The sequence below is a fragment of the Boleophthalmus pectinirostris genome, unplaced genomic scaffold (genome assembly GCF_026225935.1).
Source record: "Boleophthalmus pectinirostris isolate CB_2022bp ecotype Guang Dong unplaced genomic scaffold, ASM2622593v1 HiC_scaffold_17, whole genome shotgun sequence".
NCBI lineage: Eukaryota > Metazoa > Chordata > Actinopteri > Gobiiformes > Gobiidae > Boleophthalmus > Boleophthalmus pectinirostris.
This window is the reverse complement of record NW_026571115.1, coordinates 20,444,890-20,461,894: the sequence shown is the minus strand read 5'-3', so window position 1 is coordinate 20,461,894 and position 17,005 is coordinate 20,444,890. Positions and strand designations below refer to the sequence as shown.

General features: G+C 39.0%; 4 protein-coding genes and 1 non-coding gene across 6 annotated transcripts; all 5 read right to left on the bottom strand.

Moving 5' to 3' along the window:
• Nucleotides 1-4,096: 4,096 nt before the first annotated feature.
• On the bottom strand, nucleotides 4,097-6,019 carry pvalb8 (parvalbumin 8). The gene is made up of 5 exons (XM_020936627.1): nucleotides 5,694-6,019; nucleotides 5,255-5,319; nucleotides 4,822-4,954; nucleotides 4,451-4,560; nucleotides 4,097-4,310 (listed from the first exon to the last, which is right to left on the bottom strand). Exons 2-5 carry the CDS (start codon nucleotides 5,313-5,315, stop codon nucleotides 4,285-4,287), a joined length of 330 nt encoding a protein of 109 aa, XP_020792286.1. The 5' UTR covers nucleotides 5,316-5,319; nucleotides 5,694-6,019; the 3' UTR covers nucleotides 4,097-4,284.
• Nucleotides 6,020-6,855: 836 nt separating this feature from the next.
• trnaq-cug (transfer RNA glutamine (anticodon CUG)) lies at nucleotides 6,856-6,927 on the bottom strand. The gene has a single exon. It is a non-coding gene; the product is annotated as a tRNA-Gln (tRNA).
• A 1,712-nt stretch (nucleotides 6,928-8,639) lies between these two features.
• On the bottom strand, nucleotides 8,640-10,209 carry LOC110172871 (parvalbumin beta-like). The gene is made up of 5 exons (XM_020938826.2): nucleotides 10,124-10,209; nucleotides 9,725-9,791; nucleotides 9,462-9,594; nucleotides 8,997-9,106; nucleotides 8,640-8,912 (listed from the first exon to the last, which is right to left on the bottom strand). Exons 2-5 carry the CDS (start codon nucleotides 9,783-9,785, stop codon nucleotides 8,887-8,889), a joined length of 330 nt encoding a protein of 109 aa, XP_020794485.1. The 5' UTR covers nucleotides 9,786-9,791; nucleotides 10,124-10,209; the 3' UTR covers nucleotides 8,640-8,886.
• Nucleotides 10,210-11,584: 1,375 nt separating this feature from the next.
• LOC110172775 (parvalbumin beta) lies at nucleotides 11,585-13,500 on the bottom strand. The gene is made up of 5 exons (XM_020938713.2): nucleotides 13,344-13,500; nucleotides 12,674-12,742; nucleotides 12,290-12,422; nucleotides 12,006-12,115; nucleotides 11,585-11,722 (listed from the first exon to the last, which is right to left on the bottom strand). Exons 2-5 carry the CDS (start codon nucleotides 12,732-12,734, stop codon nucleotides 11,697-11,699), a joined length of 330 nt encoding a protein of 109 aa, XP_020794372.1. The 5' UTR covers nucleotides 12,735-12,742; nucleotides 13,344-13,500; the 3' UTR covers nucleotides 11,585-11,696.
• Nucleotides 13,501-15,004: 1,504 nt separating this feature from the next.
• pvalb5 (parvalbumin 5) lies at nucleotides 15,005-16,727 on the bottom strand. 2 transcript variants are annotated; one of them, XM_055152872.1, is made up of 5 exons: nucleotides 16,531-16,727; nucleotides 16,200-16,276; nucleotides 15,508-15,640; nucleotides 15,196-15,305; nucleotides 15,005-15,119 (listed from the first exon to the last, which is right to left on the bottom strand). In XM_055152872.1, the coding sequence occupies exons 2-5, from the start codon at nucleotides 16,258-16,260 to the stop codon at nucleotides 15,097-15,099; spliced, it is 327 nt and encodes a 108-aa protein (XP_055008847.1). In that variant the 5' UTR covers nucleotides 16,261-16,276; nucleotides 16,531-16,727; the 3' UTR covers nucleotides 15,005-15,096. The 2 variants fall into 2 exon arrangements, with proteins under 2 accessions (XP_055008847.1, XP_020794383.1); XM_020938724.2 differs by having other exon boundaries at nucleotides 16,200-16,272.
• Nucleotides 16,728-17,005: the final 278 nt, after the last annotated feature.

Below are 17,005 nucleotides of genomic sequence, written 5' to 3'. Positions count from 1 at the left end.
ATTTTAAAACTGTAATGTGTTATTTATGACTTGTTACTGTCATTTCAAAGTCATTTGTTACATTACAATATTACTGTATTTAAAATGTAAAACATTACACGACTATTGCAGCACTTTTAATTTACTCTCACCAAAAGAACTGTTAAGATGCTGAACTTTTGCGCCGTATATGGACTGAACCAGGACTGAACCAGACTAAACCAGGACTAAACCAGGTCTAAACCAGTCTAAACCAGAACTGAACCAGGTCTAAACCAGACTGAACCAGGTCCAAACCAGGACTAAACCAGGTCTAAACCAGGAAAGCAACCAGAAAGAACCAGGACTAAATCAGAACTGAACCAGGTATAAACCAGGAATAAACCAGGAATAAACCAGGACTGAACCAAGACTGAACCAGGACTAAACCAGAACTGAACCAGGACTAAACCAGGACTAAACCAAGACTAAACCAGGACTAAACCAGGACCAAACCAGGACTAATCCTGGACTAGAACTTGGAATCTAGGACCGCCCCTGAGAGAACCCCGAGTGCGATCGGGCGTCAGCTGCGTTTATCTCGGTGGAGCGCGGACTTCTGCGTCGGTCCTTTCGCTCAGGATCACGGTCTACGCGGGCGAACCTCCGGCGTTTCACCGCTGCTGATATCACGGTGATTTTAGCAAATTTGTATGAAGAAAAACGAAAAACCCACCATTTCAATCCAGGTTAAAAAAAGCATTGTGACGCGCGTTACTGACATATGTACCAAGTAACATAATACGCGCGCGGAGCAGCACGTCCTGTGCGTGTAGATTTCAGAAAATAGGATCCATCCTATTTTTTGACGCTCTACACGAGCGTAGGCGCGTATCCCCGTCAAAATACACAGAGAGCATGTATCTATTGTTGTATTTGTGCATTTACCATCAGCACATTGTGCTCCCTGGGCAGTTGTGTATCATGTGAAAGAGCCCAGATCCACACAGACTGTTAATTAGTGCTTTGAAATTTACTTTTGAAATCCTTGCGTTTGCCGTGGTCAGCCTGTACAGAAGGTAAATACAAGCAGCTAAACGCGCCCAGTCAAGTTTGATTGACTTCCCATTGAGAGACACAAGAGCCCGTATGTTCCGCTAAAGCTGCCGGTGGAGTCGCCTTCGCGCGTTGACACGCGGCTGTGGTTTCACGAGGTGAAGTGCGAGCAGATCGTCACTCGTCAAATTCCGACGTTTAACTGAACCCCAACAGTGACGTACGTCGTTCATCACACATAATTTGAACAAATTCACGTTCAAGTTCTTGATTTACAAAAGTGTTGCGTTCAGTTCAAAGTTCACTTAAAAATGAACGTGTTCAATGAACGCGTTCTTTTGAACTCGTTCATGCACAACACTGGTGTGCAGGTGGCGCCTGTTACCTGCAGGCTTCTCCCACCTGTACAGTTCAGCATCATTCACTATGAAGAATCAAGTGGCTGCCTTTTTTAACTTGTATGATGAAAAAGTTCTCAACAGTGATCCCAGACAATTTAGAAGCAAGAAAGTGCAAGAAAGGAAATTCCAAGTTGCCTTTACATTCTTTTAAGATGCATGTGCAGTTTTCTTATTCCTACTTCTGTTGCTCAGCATGTCTCTTGTGTAAAGGCTACCCTCTCGCTCTGACTTTTACATTTTTATGTAACTGCTCGTGTGGGTGCAAAAGAAACAAAAGTCATGGTGCACACTCCAAATCAAGGCTCCATCTCTGACTGCATCTGCTATGTGTGCCAGTGACTTCAGGTAATACCCAGGTTGAATTGTAGTGGTGAGGATGAGGAGACTGTTAATTGTCAGCTTCTACATATAATCATGAACACATAGACCTTATGTGAAGGCCTTTTCTGTGAAAGATGGGTTGCTCTACACTGTATTTTGGTGCATCTAGTGGGCGGTTTGACAGTGAGGTGGTGGTTAATTTTAATCCGGTAAGTGTAGAGAATGGAGCTACATGCTATTTAAAGGGAAATACTCAGTTCATGTGTGTCTGTTTGACATCTCTAAAATTTTCCATTCAACTCAATATATCATGGTAAAACAAAAATCCCAAAGAAATTAACTCACAAGCTGCTTAGAGTCACGCACAAGATAAATGGAGTAGATGAGAAAAAGTGGCTACGCAGAACTGAAATGCTCCCTCTGCAGTAAGGAAGACTGACAGCGGCACTGTTGGTTTCATGCACACTTAGTTGTAGTTACCTTCTGCTCTCAGCCATGCAGTCATAAAGATCATAGTGGTTATTACACATATTTACACAGCAAAGACTTTCTGGAGTTAATACAAGCCAGAGAAGTGAATATTTTGAGCTCTTAGTGCATTGTTTTTGCATATGTATGTGATCTCCTCTAACAAGACATTGCCTTGAATTAAAAATATAACAGAAAAAGCTATTTGTTTTTGAAAATGAAATAATGCTAAATCTTTAGAGTTAACAAAGCACCTGTGTGGGTGTTTTTCTTACGTGTCTTATTCCTCTATCAACTGTGTAATACTTTTATTTGTTTTTTTTTTGAGAGTGGACCCCAGGAAGAGTAGTTATTGCATTTTCAGAGATCAATGAGTATCCTTAAATAAACAGATAAACAAAAGCCTAATTATTATTATAGTTTACTTGGTCAGGACAATGTAAATTATAGTGTACATAGATTATAACATGCTGTGGATTGTAGCCATGAGCTAGTTTCCATATATTTGCTGTAACTAATGCGCTCTCATTCATACACACTGGAAGCAAGGAGAGTGAAGTGTCTTGCTTAATATGTACTAGAGCAGGGGTCTCCAACCTGTAGTTCGGGAGCTACCCATAGCTCTCCACCCCTTTCCAAGTAGCTCGCCAATAGGGGTGTCCAAAAATATTGATATATTGATCGATATTGGGGACTGCTGTATCGATATATCTCAAGAGTATTTTTTGGTCTATTTTACTCAATTATTTTATTACAGAGCTAAAGTTTTGTTGCTTGTTTAGATGAAGGTAACTCATTTATGCAACACATCTGACATTTTCACTTTTTGCTTTGAGGATTAAAATGTTTGTGTTTCTTATTAACTTTGTACAAGATGTGGTTTAACAAAGACTTTTAGTATCACAGCCATGATTTAGCCATTATTTTTTATTAAACTGTATCAAATCAATTTGAAATATATCCTATCAAACCGAAAGTGCACTGTATCGAAATATGTACTGTATCGCGGCCTATGTATCGAGGTATGTATTGTATCAGCAACTTACATGACTATTACCACTGGTTCATAAATCTGTGCACTAATAAATGGATAATGGTTTATGTTTAATAGGCATTTAACTGTACCCCAACTAAGGCTTCCCCCCCTTCTTATATCATTTTCTTGCGGCTGGTAAAATGAGTGGCTCTCTGGTGTTTTCATTTTGTAAAAGTAGCTCACCGGAGAAAAAAGGTTGGAGACCCTGCACTAGAGCCACTGCTGCCTCACACCTGGTATTCCCAGTGGTCACCAATCCTGTACTAACCAGGCCCAACCTCTTCAGCTTCAGAGATCAGATGAGACCTCAAGGTGGTATGGCTGACTGTTGTTTATAGTTTTAATTGCTTCAGTGTTTATGGTGATCATTTACAGCTGGTTTGATTTTTTATGTTTTCATAATACTAGTCTCATTTTGATCTGCCTTCATAGCTGTGGTTCAGCACTCCCCTGGTTCATGTGGGTTGATTTACAAAGCTGAGGTCAGGCGTCACTCGATCCTGCCGTAATGTCACTCAGGTGCTCTTCAAGGTCAGGCCCTGCACTTCTGGCCCTGCCTCTCTGGATTGTCTCAGGGAAAAAGATCCACTCCTGCTCTGTTTGCAGACCCATGTCACTGCCTATACACCTGACACGAGCAGTCTCTCTTAATTACTCCTGTCTTAATCACTAAAGACTGCTGCTACTGCTGTAAAGAATAGCATGATTTGCATATGGCCTCAATTCTAACATAAATCCATCCAATAAATATTTCTACAAACTACACAGCAAGGCACTTTCAATATCAGTAAACACACAAAGCCACAAAAACTGGATTTTATTTTTTTATTTTATTTGGTAATTTGTCATTTGGGGCGTGCATATATAGTTATCAGTCTACATAAATGAAAAGGGAAAGGCGATGACATTGTTGATGTTTGAGGACCTGAGAGACTTACATTACATGACGGGGAATAAGAAGAATATTGTTTCTAGTCAGATGGAATATGATTCACTACACCTACAAAGCCCTTAGAGCAGCGGATGGGAGAGATTCTGAATGGTTTATGACAAGACCATGGCCTGGAACTCTGTGGAAAAGGGAGAATGTATAGTTAGCACAGCAAACATCCAGATATATGCATCTCTTAATAAAATAATGATGTCACACATTATTCAAGCAGTATAGGCAAATATTACACATCTGCTATATAATATTTAATTTCTTCACCATCTGCTCCAATTCGTCCATCACTGTCATCATCAGCAGCGCAGAGGAAGGCTCTAGTCTCTGAGTCTGTGAGGGCGCGAGCACCGGGGCAGAACCGCTGCAGAAAGAACCTGGACACAAACAACACACAATTACAGGTTAGTGATAGACACCAGGGCAATAGTGGTTATCACTGAACAACAGCGTAAGCAACAGTCTCTTTTAGGATTCAGCTTAATCAACTAGACTCCAAATTCACACCGCCGTATGTTTCAAGAAAGATATTACCAGTAAAGGTTTGTTTAATTTTTCTAGTCAACCTGAATGTTGATGAAAAGCACATTAAGTCTTATAATACAGGGTAGCAAAGTCCAGAGTTCAGAAAAACTCACTTGAGCTCATCCTCCTCAATAAAGCCACTGTTGTCATTGTCGATGATGGCGAAGACTTTCTTCACCTCAGCTGCACTCTTCTTGGAGAGGCCACACAGCTGGAAGAACTTCTTGGGGCAGAAGGAGTCTGGTGCTAGAAAAACATGAAGAAATGATTGTTGGTGTGTGAATGCCTAAATGTTCAAGTGGGGATCATGTTTGTCACCAAAATGTATACATAAAATGAGGGTAAATGCTGGATTAAACACTGACAATAATTGTACTATAAGCTTGTTCATATTCTTAACAAGAATATGACACTACAGCATCATTCAGGATCACAACCTCATTGGTGTACTATGCATAACAATGAGTAGAAGTATAAAGAAATGTCAGTTTATGTTAGAGTGTGCAATAAGAACTTAGTGTGTGTTCTATTTGTGGAAGTTGATACCTTGGCAGTCCTTGATAGCACTGTCAATGGCATCAGCAGAGAGGACAGATGTGAGAGACATTTTCCTGTAAAAAAGCATCAAAGGCAGTGCATCAGTGTATACATAGAAAATACAGCAGCAAACTACAGCCTCGATGAGGAAAATCGACATGCGTAAAAGGGGCACTGGCCCTTTAAGAAGTTTTAGCGATTAAATTGATGCACCGCACTCCAAGACCAAGTTGCTTCAAAATGATTTAAATTCATCGTGTTAGAAGATCTTCCAAAAGGTGCAGAATATCTTCTTAATAAGCTTTCACCACTTTTAAGCACGGTTTTTGGTTGATTTTAACTTCACGGTGGCTCAAAAACTTCTACAAAAATGCGCCAAAAATCACTAGAAACATCAAGAGTTCCACGCATCCCTGCACCTCGGTCCACGCCGCCGCCCGCCACTTACCGTGTGGAGAGTGTTCTCGTCCGGCTGGAGAAGTGATGCAGCAGAGAGTGGTAAGGCTATGTGGTGACTGCTGTCCGTCAACGTGGGATTTATATAGGTCTGATTACAGTGACAATGGAGATCGCTTGAGTTACCTGTCTGTGGATCAAATTCTAAAAAGCCCGCCCCTGATCCAATTTCTCTGCTAACTAATTAACCTTTACTATTTATAACGATCCTAGGAACTCACACACACCCTGGACATCTGTAAAGCCCTGGTAACTAACAAATTAAGTAAAAAAACGCATAGTCCTCTGCCTCCTTATTCTTCTTCCACGCTCCCTTCTGTCAACTCTGCTCCCCTCCTACTACCACCTCCAACATCATGAAGTAGCCTAAATGCAGGAAGTTCCACTGCAGTCTTCATCTCTCTCTATCTCTCATTTTTTTTACATCCCCTGTTGTATAACTGAAGATTGTAAAATGGATATCTCTATTTTGAAAAATGTAAAAAACAAGTATTTTTTTTTCTTTTTCGTACCATATTATTGAAATATTATAAATAAAAATAAGTTCTAGTTGATTTTTTCAAGAAGGGATGGAGTCTTATTTTGACTGAATTAAATACATTTGGCCATTGCTTTTCAAAGAGTAAAATGCAAGCCTCCAATGACTTTTAATAAAGCACTTATTTTAATCCAATAGTGTGGAAAATTCCATGGGGACAAGAAGATGGCAGACCTTCCACCAGAAAAGGTACATAGTACACATTTAAAAGATGATGTCAGATACTTCCTGGTGTTTGCCTCACTAAACTGCTTGTCAACTGTTTTGTCACTGAAAGCAATGATGGTGCATAACATGTACTTTTGGCTTTAATAATATCTAAATTATATGAATAAACTGTATGGATAATGGGGATAACTGCATGTTTTTTCCAGTTGCACAATGAGCCAGAGTGGAGGACATGTGTAGCCCCCAGCAGCTCAGACGCACCAGCAAAACAGAGGGGTCATTAAACACAGTCCTGTGAGAGTGGACGCTGCAGAAACAGAAGGTTGTGGATATAAGGTGAGTTGAAGGTTTGTAAATGCAGCGATGTAAATGGATAGGTCATTGCAGTCATTATGAAGTATACATTAATTATATTAAACTCTTTAATGTTGTTTACAAGAGGAAAACCAGGTCCCACCGAGATTTGAACTCGGATCGCTGGATTCAGAGTCCAGAGTGCTAACCATTACACCATGGAACCACATATCATTCCTCTATGTATCGCCTTCAGTTGTCACCAAAGTAGGTCCTGAAAGTTGATCTGGGGGATATCCTAGACTACGTCCACAGGAGGGACAGGAACATAGACGGACCACCTTTTTTAAAGGCAATATTGTCTTGTCACATGTAAACACATGTAGGGAAATTTAAAATAAAGTAATGTTTTTGGAATAATATAAAATTTTTGCAACAACAGAAGTTAGAAACAATATAATAATAACATAAAATCAAAACCAGTCCCAGGTTATTTAGAGACACTATTAATGAAATTGTTTGGTTTGATAAGAAACACATTTTTGACCAGAAAACATTTGAGCATGTGATTCATTTGTGATTCATAAGGACACTTTATACATTAGCAGCAAACATATCCATAGCACAGTTAGTGTTTTACAAATAATATTGTATTGTCTCTGTAACACTATTGTGATATTACATTATATTGCAAAGGAAACAATAATTTTCTTACACAGTATTGCTGTACTCTAAACTGTCTATTTGGGTAATGTCTTTTTATTTACTTTTTGATAACTTGCATTTGTATGCTGGTAGAGGTGAGAGTTTAAAGTGTGAAATAGTCTCATGACATTTTTTCAGTTGTGGGTTTGGGTAAAACAAAGTCACTGACCATTGAGCAGAAGCCCATCCTTACAGTTCTCCTGCATGTGTCCTGACACCTTGCACACCTATAGTGTTACTGAGTGATCATTTATTCATTTACATTTGCTAATGTCCTGTGAGTTCCAGCCTGGATGTATAGACCGGAAGACAACCATTCTGCGTGGTGTTGTAACTTCATTTAAGTAAAGGTGATGTTACACAGTTGACAAGGCCTGCTGAAAAGCATGGGGAAACTTAAACCATCTGACTAGTATCATCTGCATTTTTGAATGGGAGAATTTTATTTTATTTAAGTAAAACTAAACAAGAGAAATTTTAAAGTCTACTAATAACTGCAGTTTCTGTTTCTACTTTAACTATCCTCTACAGTTATTACTATCATTACTGCAAGAACTATTAATTATAACTCAAAACAATGAAATCAGTTGTTGTTTATCCAAAATGTATGCATATTGTTAAAATATACTATGTACATTTAACAGTAATATTCTGGACACATATCCATTTAACATATTGTAGGTTATTTAAAAATCTACCTTCTCCGCGTGGTGTTATGTGGAAAGCTGCTGTCAATAACTGATTGAACCTAATGAACCTGTATTGTCTGTATCTGTCTTACGCAGAGTTGATATGGCACCATCTAGTGGCAGATCTCTGTTGTCGTTCTTCTCCTCGCGTCCTAACTTGAATTTATCGGGTAAGTTTACTTCAGTGTTTTTTTTAGTTTTTTTTTTTTTTTTACCCTGAACTTTTTTGTCAGAACAAGTTAAAAGTGCTGTATAGACAGTGTATGGATATATTATTGTATTACATTCTATTGACAATTGAGAAAAATAAAAACTGAAACTTAAACAATTGCAAATATTTATATATGTGTATCGGGAGTCTGAGCTCAAGGCTGTTTTGTTCATAGTATTCCCTAAATATTTTTTTAGAAATAATCTTTGTAAACACAAACAATGAGTCTCATAAAAAGATAATAAATTGAACAAATATAGTTATTATTATGCATTATTGCTGTATATTGTATTATACATTTTCATGGAAATTTTTAATGTAAATGAAAAAAGATTCTGGACCGTAGCAAAAGAATATTTATTCTTTTTACTGTTCTTTCCTGGAAAGTGCATCATAAATTTTACAATAAGCAAAATTCATATTTAAGACATGAACACAACCGAACGACATTCACAATCATTTTTGGACAGTGTGTTGCATAGGAGGAATTGTCTCTCAAGCAAATGTATAAAAATTATTTATATAATCAGATGAAAAGGGGAGGTGGTTCCATTAGAGCAGATGTTGGTCGGTTGCCACTCTATGCCTTAACCAGGGCGGCGAACTCTGCAAAAGACACAGACAGACAGCACAGTTGGTCAATCTATTTTGTGACAATCATGTGGGGAATGTGTTTTACAGGATGCACACCATCAGCGCCGATCTTGCCATCTCCGTCGGTGTCACCGGCTGTGAGGAAAGTCTTGGTCTCACCGTCGGTCAGGGCGCGTGCACCTGACTTGAAGTTCTGCAGGAACAGTCTGAGACACACACAACACAAAACAGTCGTTAGTCATAATATGTTTATGTGCACATGTAAAGACAACAGTTATGTGAGCATTGTTTTCAAATGGAGGAGCATGAATCTTCTGTCAGGCACCTGAATGGCTTGCTATGAATAAGTGACCTTGGCCCATAAGGCATGCAAACTACACATTCTTTGGTTTCTTTAAGACACAGCTCGAACTTCACGGTTTTATATTGCAACACTAGACTGTGTGCTCTGGATTTAATGTATAAATACAAGTGGCTATTGGGCAAACTAACTAAAATATACTTTTTGTTATGACTTGAGGGACTGGTTGTTCCAGGTGTGTATATGTTTGACTGTCTTACTTCAACTCATCCTCCTCAATGAAGCCACTCTTGTCCTGGTCAATGATGGCGAAGGCCTTCTTGACATCATCTGCGGACTTGCCAGCCAGACCGCAAGTCTTGAAGAACTTCTTGTGGTCGAATGTGTCAGCGTCTACATAGCACATGGTGTAAAGTAAAATACTTTACACAAACACACGCTTATATTCACACCAATATACATTTACAGTAATAAAGTACACTAGTAATAATAGACAGTAATAATAAGTAATAATTTGTCCCACCTTTGCACCCATCCAGGGCTGCAGCAACGTCAGCATCATTCAGTACACCTGCGAAGGCCATTGTGATCTAAAAGACAAACAATAATAATATAAGCATGAGCATGAGCAAGAGTTTTAAAAAAGTAAACATTTAAACTAAATAGAATCAGCAATGCATTTTGAAAACTTGTCTTGAATTAAACAGGATTCAAAATCCAAAAGTAGTAACTCAAATTTTAAGATAACTTCCATCGGCTACTATGAAACATCAGTAGCTCTTGTAGTAGCGTAATCCTTATCTCCACGCATCCCCCATAAATCCTTTAGTTCAAATGTTTCCTCAAAAATGATGCAGCGGATGGCAAATGCATATCCCACTCTTTTCCTCTTTTTTCTTTTCCTTTCTTGTCTTTCACTCACCTCCTGTCTTCTGTTTGTAGGGTACGGATGACACGGACAAGACTCAAGTCGGCTGCAGTGATTTAGCCGCTGCTCCTGATGACCTTTTATAGTTTCCTCTCCATCCGAACACCGGGCACAAGACAACTGACACCGCGTGAAGAAGAAGGGGGTTGGCGAAAAAAGACCAGCTCTATTTTAAGTTTCACAAATGAAGACGCTTAAAAGGTGCGTTTGAAGAAGTCTGTGATATCCCCCCTCTGCCCTGCGCTAAGAATAGGCCTGGCCACTGCTGAGGAGGGTGAATTGGAAATGCACACACCATGTTCTAGAGGGTGGACACTGATCTCTGTGTAAGTGGCATTTATTGGTTGTTCTGTCTATTTTGTATTGACTAGTATTGTTTAGTTCAATGGTTAGGTTCCCTTTTATTTGCCAGGTCATTTGAAGTATTCGCCCTACCTGTATAGTAATGCAATTTTGGTTGGGGAAAATAAAAAGAAAAGTGAAACAAATTCTTTCTATTCTAACTATTGTATTTCCAAACTCCAAAATAAAATAAAAGTGTACATTCTTTTCTTCAAGACTTATCATTGACTTTCTGCTTGATTTCAGACTGAGGAAAAACAGTTTAAGCCAGAAGGTGGCAGCATTGCTACATAAGTTAAGTAGGAGACACTTGTTTTGCCCTCTAGTTTACAGTAACAAGACCACCATGTCATTTGATCATCTTTAAAATTGTGATATAGCTGAACTCTCATCCCCCATCTGAATTCTGGTATGAAGGACAAGCTGCCTTCATTCACATGGAGTTTTGTGAATGTCTCCAGCTCAAAAGTGGAGATAGAAGCAATCAAATAGATGATTTAAGAAGTCCTGAGTTCGCTAAAGATCTGCAACTCTGCACCAGATTCGTGCTGCTGCTGAGAGGACTTGCTGATGCAACAGTGACTGTGAATAGCCCTCCTGTTGCCACAGCACATCACCTAATTGACTACACAGCAGTTGGTAGGAGGAAAAAGCCCTTGGACCAGAGCAGCTCATTGCAGGATGTGTGACAGCTATCAGGTGAAAAGCTTGTTCGTGGGCTGAGTGAGTGAGTTAGTGAGCATTGCCCCCTCCATGTGGTGAGTGGTATCCTGGCTTTAGTCCAGTGGCCACTCCCCTGCCCCATTAACCAATTATTAAATCAATCTTTCAGTGCTTTTCACTGATTCACAAGAGCAATGAGATAAGGGAGCTGTTGGCCTTTTCCCCCACCAGCTGCATTGCCATCACTATAAAGCTAAACAGTGAACATTGTTCATGCATAAATGACTGCCTAGATCCAACTCACTTTACACCAAAAGAGTATTTATTCCTGGTTATTCACTCTTCCTCAAAAGTGCATTTGGTGTACAATTTGCACAAATCATTTTCAAAACATTAACACAGTAATATTTACATAGGCAGTAAATATGTGTTTGAATGTTGAGAAACAGTCCGCAGGCAACTCATAAATAAGGTATAAAAAATATTCTTTCAGCTGATGATACTGAGTCTTGCAAGGAGTTCGCAGTTCCATGAAAAGAAGTAGTTCTTGGTCAATGGAAATTTATGCCTTTACAAGGGCGGCAAACTCTGTAAAAAGTAGAATAAAATGTTTATTAGTGGGGGACAAAGCTCAATTGGAATGTAAAGTCATTAAGATGCCCTTATTGAAGCCATTCTTTGACCAAGAAGCTGTGAATTTGATCAATAAAAGTGTGAAATTCAAAATCAGAATTATCTGCATTTAAATATTTACTTTTTAACTACTATCTAAAGATTTTGATTCCATTAGAAATTATATATAATTGAAGGTTTTGGTCTGGCCAGTTAGTATGTTGATCCAATCGTGTGATGATCCTTAAAGTAAACTTACCATCAACTCCGATCTTGCCATCACCATCGCTGTCACCGGCGCTCAGGAAAGCCTTGGTCTCCTTGTCGGTGAGTGCTCTGGCACCAGCAGAGAAGTTCTGCAGGAACAGCCTAGAAACAAAACAAATTCTGTTACTCACAGCTGTATACAAAAATTTTAAGAATTTCAAGGCCATTCTAACAAATGTAAAGTTAAGGGAAATATTTCATTTTATGGCTAATTTCAGTAATATTTGCATTATGGGGCTTTTCTAGCCTTAGGATTAGTGTATTTTCTGTACTTACTTCAGTTCCTCCTCCTCAATGAAGCCACTGTTGTCCTGGTCAATGATGGCGAAAGCCTTCTTGACCTCATCAGCGGACTTGCCCGCCAGGCCGCATGCCTTGAAGAACTTCTTGTAGTCGAAGGAGTCAGCAGCTGCAATACAACATTTGTTTTATGACTTAGTTCAAACATGGGCGACTGGACAAGTTTCACACTGCACTACAGTGTTGATGTAATGTGAGAAGTGAGTCTGTCAGTTTGTGAAACACATTCCCAAAGTGAGAATTTGAGCCTCTGTGGATGCAGCTAATTAATATCAACTGATAGAAATAAACTGTTAGGAAATGCTTATGATATCAGTGTTGTGATCTCATGCGGTGTTAAGGAACAGAAAGTGTGCTTACCTGCGCAGCCATCAAGGGCGGCTTTGACTTCAGCATCGTTGAGGACACCAGCGAAGGCCATTTTTTATTCTGTCAAAAAACAACATCAAAAGTTAGTGCAAGTTAGATCAGAAAATAACATACAATTAAATTGTGTAATGTATATGCATTTGTCAAAAATACTATAACCGTAACTAAAAATGGTGAGTGAAACCATACCAATAGCCTACAATATTAAACGAATTAACTTTCTTTTAGTAGCAAAAAAAAAAAAACACAAAAAAAACAAAAAAACTTGAACCACTTGCTGTATGAAAATCAAAACATCCCAGGCAATGATTTAGTTAGGATGCATTTCAGCTAGTGATGAATTTAGAGGTATTAATTTAATCCCAACTGTTGATTCAGCTTCAGATCTAAACAGACGGTAGTTCCTCTGAAGAGCCTCGAAAAAGCAGCTCAGTAACGCAGTGATGCACATGCGTCCATCTGTATCATCCACTGCCGAACCTATCTACAGTAAAAGATCGCTTATGATCCAAAGTCGCTGCTCCTCTGAACTCTTGAGTTTTCAGTCGTGTGCTCCTTGTAGATGTTCCCTATGTTTCTCTCTGCCGTCCAAAGCTTGTTTCTTGCGCCTCAATCCCTTTCCTTGAGGCAGGGTAGAAGTGTGGCCTCCAGTCCCACTCACCTTTTGCACTGCGTTGAGGCGAGTGAAAACCAAGGCGGACTTGAGTGAATGCCAGGAGTCCTTAACCCTCTCGCTTATATATCCTTGAGCAACACCATTTACAGAGCTTTGAGTCTCAGTATCGGGTACCAAGATGCATGGGTTTCGAAAAAATGTGTCTAGTAGTCTAGGCCTATTTTTAGGTGAACAAATGAGGATGCTACCATGTGTGCGGAGGCCTATAGCTAGACGTGTGGAAACCCGAGCAGGCCCTCTGCTAACTGACTTCACTGGCACAAATGTGATTTATGACCAACATTTAAGATGCTCGATTTGAGTGGCAAATTTGTCACTGTATAATGTAGAAATGAAAACAGCAATGCGCACGCGGGACATTGACCCACATTGCAAGATTGCATGATAAACCTGCGTTTTTCATTAAGTCTGTCACGTGTCTGTGTAAATCAAATTAATATTTAGCCTAAATACATACATACATACAAATTTGAGAAACACTTTCTGTATTAAAACGTGTAGTAGTTACTGTTAAAGTTTATTTTTGCTGACAATGTGCTGGGATTTTCTTGCTGATTCTCTTTGAAATGTGGGGTCAGACCTCTGAGTTTCTATTTTTGTATAAAGGCAGGGTTTGAGCTGCAGTGGAACCCTGAGATGGTCACAGATGATAGACATGTGCTGCCTCTCCTGCCTGCTGTCCTGTGACGTTAACTAGTCTCTACCTAAAGCATGGCTACAGAATATTTCTCCTTATGGGTACACATAGGACAGTGTCTCAAGTTTCAAGTGGAGCTAGGGCCTTATAGTTTGTCCTTAAGAGGTAATGCAAACATGAATTTGCTTATTTGCAAGGCTGGACAGATGGACATAGTCTTTGCAACATAGGCACTTTGAGGGTTGAATTTTTTCCACGAGCCATTTTGGAAGGATATCTCTGGCTGTCTTTTCTGACTTATGTATATGGCAGTAATGGCAGGCGTGTATATGATCTCTTCATTGAGTTTTGGTCTCACACTTTATGACTTCCTTTAAATCATAATGAGTCATCAGAAACCCTGTCACAGCAGTTATATCACTCTTGTGGCCCTTGAGAGGGGTATCCTCATCTGCAGCTACAGTCTTTGCATTGTATTGAATTCCAACCTAAATAAGGTTACCCCATCTACAGTCATAATAGTTCATGTTAAATAACAGTTTTAGTTGTGTTCCCTTGAAGTTCAATAAATATATAACTTTCTATAAATATTTGTATTACTCATAATGTATATGAGTATATTTTTAATCACCTATTCACTATTTTTTTATGTGTTAGTAATCTTTCATGAGTTCAATACATGCTCTTCTTCCTGTTAGACAATCTGCCTCTGATACTCATCACTTGCTCTATAATGGTGTTAATACCTGTTAATATAGTCTACTACGTCTATATTTACAGTCTCTGGCTCTGATGCAATATGAAACATGGATGTATTTTTACCTCTAAAACATATGTTTTGGACACATCTGATCAAAAAAAAGATTACAACATTTTTTGTTTTTTCCTCATACATTTATTTTTTTCCATATTAGGGAAAATATTTGGGAAACTTACAATGACAAATGGTCCTGGACTAGCTGTCCATAATTAAACAGTGTCACATATTTTTATTGTATCACATTTATAGGGTAAGTGGAAAGGTAGGTACAACTCTTTCATGGTCTTTTGTCTTATTGCTTAATCATCTGGAAAGTTGAAAATGGGAATGATGTGGTCTTGTTATTTCAGGAGGTCACAGAACTCTGCAGAGAAAAGTTACGACCTGTGTTTATACAAGAACTTGGATCATCCACCAACAGTCGAGATTTTTGTATTCACCTTCCATGCCAATCTTCCCATCACCGTCCTTATCTCCGGCTTCCATCAGCGTCCGGGTCTCGGTCACAGTCAGCTCCCGTGCCTCTGGAGAGAAATTCTGCAGCAACAGTCTGGTGAGAAATTCAAACAACAGTTATGACTTTATCTTTAAACATATTTCATTTTCTGAGCTTTTTAATATGTCAGTAACAGGCATTCACCCTATACTTACATTTTCTGTCATTGACAGTGAAATGTCACCCCCATTCACACAGTGACCTCTACCCCAGGCGCTAAAACCGCACACACATTATCTTCAAAGCAGTAACTTACTTCAGCTCCTCTTCTTCTATGTATCCACTCTTGTCTTGGTCTAAGACTGTGAACACTTTCTGGCCAGCAGCGTGGTCTGAGCCAGTCAGGCCTATTTGCTCAAAGAATGTCTTGTAGTTGAAGGTGCCTGGAGCTATAAAGACACATAGATAGGATAGAAAAGAGAAGAGGCAGACAGATGCGGGTGTATAGTGAGCGGGTCAGTGCGTAAACCAGAATAGCAAAGGGGTATGAAAAGAGTTGTCACATGTACTCTTTCGCTCAGATGACTTTCATTCATCAGGCAATGACATTTGCTGATATGCCCCCTGTAGCACATCCCTGTCTTTTGCCATTATAACCCGTGTCATTATGCCTGTAAAGCAGCCAAAACACTCTGTGGGGTTGGAGTCGAGTGCAGATGTAACTGGTACATATAAATTATTAAGTGTTTTTGGACTAAAAGAAGGTTTTAGTTTGATAGCTCATTATAAACACTGGTTTCTGGGAGGTAACTGCTCTCTTGCCAGATGGCTGCTTGGTTACCAATGGGCACCATGTTCCCACAGTGGACAACATACCATGCAAGTTTTCCCTATGGGTATGACAGTGGAATTAATAGGCTCTCTCTGGCTTTATGAATGACTTTTGCATGTAAAATCACCTATAGCTCCTTTTGGATGTTCATTTGTGTGAGGGGTCTGTTGATTTACCTTGACAAGCCTGAACTGCAGCTTTGATGTCCTCTTGGCTTAGCGTCCCTGCAAATGCCATGATTCTCTGTGGCTGCCTGAGAGATGCCCAAGTAAACAAATAATGCAGCAATACAAAGTAACAAATTCAATAAATGGTCAGCTCCAAGGCAAAAAATAAGGTTCATAAAATGTTAGCAACAAAAATGTATTCTATTTCCAGGGGGAAATTAAGACAATATTCATGTGACAGTATAAAAAAACACACAGTAAACTATAACAAATGAGAATGCACAGTAAATGGAAACATAAGGAAATAAACTGAGATGGAAAGAACAAGTCTGATTCTCACCGTTCTTCTATGTTGACGTTTAAGCTCTTCAAAACCTGTGTATCCTTTGCCCGTTTTGGTTTGCCACCAACACTCGTCTGCTACTTTGTGATCCACAGAGCAAGAAGCAACCTGACGTATCTGTCCTCAAACCCAGAGAGATTTCCGCCGCTACAAAAGCCCGCTCCTCCCTCATCACTTAATCAAGGCAATATTATGCTCACTGGCCCATATTTTAAATGAGGTTACTTAAAGAGTAAAAAAAAAAAAAAAAAAAAGATATAGGCTACTAATTTTGTGAAAAGATAGGCTAAAACAAATTTTTTAATATTTACCTGTGAAAAATCTATCCTAATACACAAATAGACCTAATTGTAATTATATCTTATAATTTTTACTATGTCGATAGTTTTTTTTTCCATAATTGATTTGATAATATACATATAATAATAAATGATTCATGCATTATTACATTTAAACATGCAATTTAATAGTA

What these genes read in the sequence shown, in the direction of transcription:
- pvalb8 (XM_020936627.1), bottom strand. Translation starts at nt 5,315, where the DNA reads ATGTCTCTCACATCTGTCCTCTCTGCTGATGCCATTGACAGTGCTATC. An exon ending in TGCTATCAAGGACTGCCAAG is followed by an intron (nt 4,955 to 5,254) that starts GTATCAACTTCC and finishes ATGTTTTTCTAG; the next exon opens with CACCAGACTCCTTCTGCCCC. An exon ending in ATTGAGGAGGATGAGCTCAA is followed by an intron (nt 4,561 to 4,821) that starts GTGAGTTTTTCT and finishes GTTTGTGTCCAG; the next exon opens with GTTCTTTCTGCAGCGGTTCT.
- LOC110172871 (XM_020938826.2), bottom strand. Translation starts at nt 9,785, where the DNA reads ATGGCCTTCGCAGGTGTACTGAATGATGCTGACGTTGCTGCAGCCCTG. An exon ending in ATTGAGGAGGATGAGTTGAA is followed by an intron (nt 9,107 to 9,461) that starts GTAAGACAGTCA and finishes TGTGTGTCTCAG; the next exon opens with ACTGTTCCTGCAGAACTTCA. An exon ending in TGGCAAGATCGGCGCTGATG is followed by an intron (nt 8,913 to 8,996) that starts GTGTGCATCCTG and finishes TGTCTTTTGCAG; the next exon opens with AGTTCGCCGCCCTGGTTAAG.
- LOC110172775 (XM_020938713.2), bottom strand. Translation starts at nt 12,734, where the DNA reads ATGGCCTTCGCTGGTGTCCTCAACGATGCTGAAGTCAAAGCCGCCCTT. An exon ending in ATTGAGGAGGAGGAACTGAA is followed by an intron (nt 12,116 to 12,289) that starts GTAAGTACAGAA and finishes TTTTGTTTCTAG; the next exon opens with GCTGTTCCTGCAGAACTTCT. An exon ending in TGGCAAGATCGGAGTTGATG is followed by an intron (nt 11,723 to 12,005) that starts GTAAGTTTACTT and finishes TACTTTTTACAG; the next exon opens with AGTTTGCCGCCCTTGTAAAG.
- pvalb5 (XM_055152872.1), bottom strand. Translation starts at nt 16,260, where the DNA reads ATGGCATTTGCAGGGACGCTAAGCCAAGAGGACATCAAAGCTGCAGTT. An exon ending in TGCAGTTCAGGCTTGTCAAG is followed by an intron (nt 15,641 to 16,199) that starts GTAAATCAACAG and finishes GTGTCTTTATAG; the next exon opens with CTCCAGGCACCTTCAACTAC. An exon ending in ATAGAAGAAGAGGAGCTGAA is followed by an intron (nt 15,306 to 15,507) that starts GTAAGTTACTGC and finishes ATTTCTCACCAG; the next exon opens with ACTGTTGCTGCAGAATTTCT.